Source organism: Vicia villosa, linkage group LG7 (assembly GCF_029867415.1).
Source record: "Vicia villosa cultivar HV-30 ecotype Madison, WI linkage group LG7, Vvil1.0, whole genome shotgun sequence".
NCBI classification, from domain to species: Eukaryota; Viridiplantae; Streptophyta; class Magnoliopsida; order Fabales; family Fabaceae; genus Vicia; species Vicia villosa.
In genome coordinates, this window is record NC_081186.1 from 50531190 (window position 1) to 50536708 (window position 5519).

Consider the following 5519-nt stretch of genomic DNA (forward strand, 5'->3'; position numbering starts at 1 on the left):
AGCATGTTCTCACAAGAAGCCAACAAAAAAGATCACTGTTTTCATGATTAAGATGGGCTCCAAACTCATAATCGAATGCTCCAACCCCACCATGATGCTGCTTTATATTAAAAGTGATTAAAATGCATCACACATGTTATCTACAAATCATGACTTCATCTAAAGTCTAAACAAACAGTTTGTAACCATATAATATAATAATAATTCATTTTTCCATTATAATATTTGCCTTAGAGAAAACTCAACCTCAACCAGAATCATTCCTTTTGAACATCTGCTTCATCAGAGACAGAATACAGACTGAGAGTGTATATAGAGTAATGCATTAATGTAGCAAGATATTGATGTGTATATAAGTAATCAAATCAAAACGAAAAAGGAAACAGAGGCTTTCATTTATATACATATAAGTTTCATTTCACAAATTTATCCTACAAGTTATTTATCAGACAAAGCCTTCAGAGGAAAAGAAGAAATAAAAAATGAAATCAAAATACAAGCATTATCTACAGTAGTTCTTCCGGCACCTATTCAAATATCATAAACCAGAATTATCCTAACAACAACCTATAAACCCTTATTATTCGTCTATAGTGCTCTCTATCTATCATCATACCAAAGTATTGCTCAACTTCAAAACTGGCACGAGGTACCAAGCCTCTGTATCTGTCTCTGACCTATGGTTATGGATTTCCTCTTGGAAAATGCCGGGTACAACAGTTCTTGAAACTTGTCTAGAAACATTGTCCATTGATCTTCAGTCATATCTGCCATGCTCACAAAGCTTATGCTTGCAGGAAGCTTCTCATTGGCACTCCTACGACCAGATGATGTATTCCCGTATTGGCCATTATCTGCTTTTCCTCCTGAATGCTTCTGGTGTTTCTTGCTTGCCTCACTTAACATGATGTTTTTCAGTGACACGGAAATTTCAGAAACCTTTGGGAGTTTTTGGCGAGGAGGAAAAGTGACAACTTTAGGATATTTTCCATCACCTTCTTCTTCCTCCTCCTCCTCAATGCTCTCGTAAAATTTGGAAAACGGGTTACGACCATACCCACTTCCATGTCCAGGCTGAAAAGGTGCTCTAGTTAGGGAATTGTCCATTGTCATCTTCATACCAGTTTCTGACCCAGCTACATCACAGTCTATATCGAACAGGAATTCATCATCTTCCAGGTCAGTCCTTGGAGATAGCTCTTCCTTTTCTGCCAACAACTTCCTTGCTTCCAAACAAACAACCTCCAGTTCACTGGGTTCTTCCTCGCCACTACGGAATTCCCTAGTCATCATCTCACCAATTTCAGCAAGGCACAGTCCATAAGCAGCAGCTTCCTTGAGGAAAATGGTGCAGAGTAATAAGACTCTCAAACAGGCTTCACGAATCATAGGCAGTTCCTTACGTAACATCTCACAATCTCGAGCAGGATTGAGATTTTTTATATAAGAAAGCTCGTCCTCCGAGAATGGAATTGAAGCCTGAGGCCAATGAATCCACTCGAAGTATGGGTCCTCCAAAGCTTCTGGCAGGCAAAGCCCGTGATCGATAGGGATTAAATCCACTTCACCAAAAGCCCCAACTTTTCTAACTAACAAATTGCCACCATGTCTATCTGTGTTAAGAATCCTAATGTCTAATATCCCTATACGATGCACAGCAGTAACAGGGAAACTAGATGTCCCATAGTCACTTGCATCAAAATCATGAGGTATGAACTGCTGCAGCGATGCAATCTTGCTAACCAGCTTCTTTTTCTGGATGTTTTTCCCATTGACTCCATCATTGATATTGAATATTGAGTGAGTAATCTTCACTAAGGCAGTTGCAGGTACTCTGGCAAAATGACCATAATCAAGAAGATAAGCTGCAACTTCCCTGTAGCCGGTTTCACCAACCCGAACTGAACGTTTCAAACCAGGTTGTCCAAGAGCTTTACCAACAAAACCTTTTGGATTATTTGGGGCAAAAGGCTCCTCATCTGTTGGTTTCACAATTGCAACACTCTCGCCTCTTCTGTTCAGGAAGTAATATGCACCCCCAAGCCCACCATGAACTAGAATTGGTTCTATCCCAATCTTCATTGCCTTCACAATGTCCTTGACCATATGCTTCATTATATCCAGGTTGCTTGATTGCCCTAATATCTCAATAGGACCACTCTTGTCACTTTGCTGCATATCTCGCCCAGTGGGTGAGAGGCATGGAGTGGATGAACTTCGATGCATAAGGTTACGTGTAAGAAGAAGGGCAGTATCGTTCCGAACATAACTAAGGTCATTCTTCAAGACAACATCCCCAAAAGTAAGAGAGCTCTCTTCGGTTGGGACATTAAGTGCAATCTGCAACCTCTTCTTCACAGTATGTGCATTGTCACTACGATCCAATTCCATGCTCAAGACACACCCAGTTTCAGTTTGCACAAAAACCCTTCTCTTGCCAGAAGGTTGCCTCCCTTCCATTCTCTTACTTTCAAGGTACTCCCTACCAAGCGGACTACGGAATAAAGCCACAGCCATCTGAGTTTGAACAGGGCTATCTGATTTACGAGACATGTGTCGGGGCTAGGATTGGGTAGTTTCGGCAGATGGCAACAGAGGTGGCAGTGGAATAAAGCTTCTTCTGTCCCAAGAAGTCGCCAAACTCCAAAGCCAATGACACTTGTATGAAACCAATCTCTAGAACCCCAACGATCATTAATGTTGACAAAAGTATTAAACCACACAAGTTCCCAGAGCAAATGAATTGAAGGACTAAGGCAAGATTGGAGATAGACACTAGCTGACAGCTACATTGATGCCATCAGGAGACAAGGTTTATAGGACAACAAAAAACTGCAAATTCATAAGATTCTATCAAAATTCTCATCATAACAATACAAATCTGTAAGAATAGTACAACAAAAAATCCTAAAATCATGAACAGCAAGCAACAGATCAAATCAATTAGTACAACTCAAAGTACTCACAACTACAGTCAATGTGCTAATATGGAAAGACATTATTCTACAAAACTCACAGATTTAACACACTGTTCAGTTTTAATAAGAGTGTCTGCAGATTCAAATACCGTTAATTTTATCACTTCATCACCTTTTCTATCACAAGTATTATTCGATTACCTAATTAATTACACTTTAAATTCAGACCAAATCTATATAAAACGTTTACAATTAGATTATAAGATCAGTATCAATGATAAATCACCCGTTATGTTTTGCCAGAGATAGCCAGAGAGATTAATCCTGAGGCATAGAGATCCCCAAATTGGACTTGATCTCCCCCAACAAAACCTTCACCTTCACCACTTAAAAGACATGGATCTGAGACAACATGCTTAGTAACATTGATTGGTCAATATTGAACATTGCATTACATAAGCTGCTTGTTACAAATCACATTAAAAATATAATAACACACAAACAAATTGTAAACTAAACCAGAATTAATAAACTTACGAATAACATTTTGAATTCATATAGAAAAAAACTATATATTTTTACAAGTTATTAATTTGAATCCAAAAACACGTTCAATCTAAAATTATTTTTACTTTTTTGGGGATTTCAGCTTCTGTATGAACAGGTACAGATGTAAGCTCTAACATCTAGTGATCATTTCACAATTCCAAAATCAACATCATCATTTATCCAAAACAAAAACATGCAACACCAATTCGAAGAACATCAAAGAATCTAACAGCACTAAAAAACACATGCTTCGATTCATTTCCAGCAAAGAAAATTTTACAGAAAAAAAAAAAGAAAGAAGAAAGATCCATCGCAATACCTCGTGATTATTGGATCAAATTGAACGATGGAAACAAGAAATCAACGGAATGAGAGAAATTCTTGACTACGCCATTGAGCTTGAGCTCCAGCAATGCTAGATCCGAACAATCGAAGAGAATTAACCGTCGAATTGTTCGGATAAACCGAGGGAGAAACGAAGAGAAAATCGTATGAGAGAAGACTCGTCCGAGTTGGCTCAGAACTCAGAGATATCTAACGAACTGCAACGAAAACGAAACCCTCTCTTTCTCTTTCTCTCACTTTCTTCTTCTTCGTTTTCAGATAAATGATTCTGAGAAAAAGAATGAGAACGTTCTTTAACCCAACGCGTGAAGTGTGGTTAACAAATCTAACCGTGGTTAGGGAGCTTGACCGTCTTGAGGAAAATAGAAGAGTCTAGAACATGGAATATGGACCGTGAGATGATGGAGAAGAGATATTAGCCGTTGATTTGAGGGCACGTGGAGAGAATAGATTGGGAAAGTCACGTGGGAGTGGCAGATAGTAAATGGGGTGGGAGGTTTTGTCACAGTTTTCAGGACCAATCTGACCGTGGATCTATGAATGAGCAGAGTGAATTTGTCTGTGTGGAAATGACGATATTGTCCTTATGACCAGATTCACTTTTTCCGCTCTTTAGAATGAAGAAGATACAGTGATCGTAGTCATGTTCTTGTGTCTCCCTTTTATAAAGAAAGTCTTTTTTCTAATTGTGTATTTTATATCAGTCTCTCTGATTTTAATTATAAATCAGTTTTAAAAAATATATTATAAATTGTTTTACAATATCAATGTTATTTTTTTATTATATTCTATTTGTTATTTTTTCTTTTTTAATATATACGAAAGACAATTTTATAAAATTCTTTATAATTTTTCTTTTTCGTATACAACAATTATTATTATTATATTTTTAATACGTTTACTTATAATAAAAAAAACATAAAAATTATTTATTGATTTTAAATACAAAAGTTATGTTTTATTTTATTCAATACATTATTTTATCTTATATATAAAAAATTTGTTTATCAGATTCGTTAAATAACTAATGTATTTGTTCTAGAAAGAGACCAGATACATTAATCGTTTAATGAATCTAATATTTGTTTATAATAAAGTCCATATTAATATGAAAGGCTATTTTGGTCGATACATAAGAATTAAAAAAAATAGTTTTAATTGGAATATTTTTGTAAAATATGTAATAAATATATTATGTAATTTAAGGAAAAAATTAGAAGAGGATCTTACAACATTAAGTTGAACTCAATGATGCTCACAACATTCTAGAATCAATTACATCTAATATAAACTATACTTTTAATCAGAGTCCTCTCAAGTAATATTGAATTTTAAAGCAAACTATGAGAATTAAGACTTTTATAAAATTAATTTTTATATAAATAATTTAAATAAATTTTATTTTTATAACTTTTTGAGATGTAAAATTATTTATTAAATTATCTTAATCAATTTCTTATAAAAAAGTAAATTTCAATAGATAATAAAATCAATTCATCTAATTTTTGTAAAGACATTGTTAATCTTACACAAAATTTTATTTATTTTAATTTTAAAAAATTATGTTCCATAGAATAAACACTTACTAAAATTGTTAACATTACTCTATAAATAATATACGTATTTGAGAAAGAATCAATTAAAAAAATATTCTAAAATTTATATCGAGGTTAATAAATATCTACACATCAAAAAATTAAAATTTTA

At 34.6% G+C, this 5519-nt stretch overlaps 1 protein-coding gene across 3 annotated transcripts; it reads right to left on the reverse strand.

The window, feature by feature from the left end:
* Positions 1-365: 365 nt before the first annotated feature.
* Positions 366-4096, reverse strand: LOC131620549 (phosphatidylinositol 4-kinase gamma 7-like). Of its 3 annotated transcripts, none has more exons than XM_058891665.1 (3): positions 3787-4096; positions 3205-3320; positions 366-2832 (listed from the first exon to the last, which is right to left on the reverse strand). In XM_058891665.1, exon 3 carries the CDS (start codon positions 2551-2553, stop codon positions 634-636), a length of 1920 nt encoding a protein of 639 aa, XP_058747648.1. In that variant the 5' UTR covers positions 2554-2832; positions 3205-3320; positions 3787-4096; the 3' UTR covers positions 366-633. The 3 variants fall into 3 exon arrangements, with proteins under 3 accessions (XP_058747648.1, XP_058747647.1, XP_058747645.1); XM_058891664.1 differs by having other exon boundaries at positions 3205-3333; XM_058891662.1 differs by lacking the exon at positions 3205-3320.
* Between the last annotated feature and the right edge of the window lie 1423 nt (positions 4097-5519).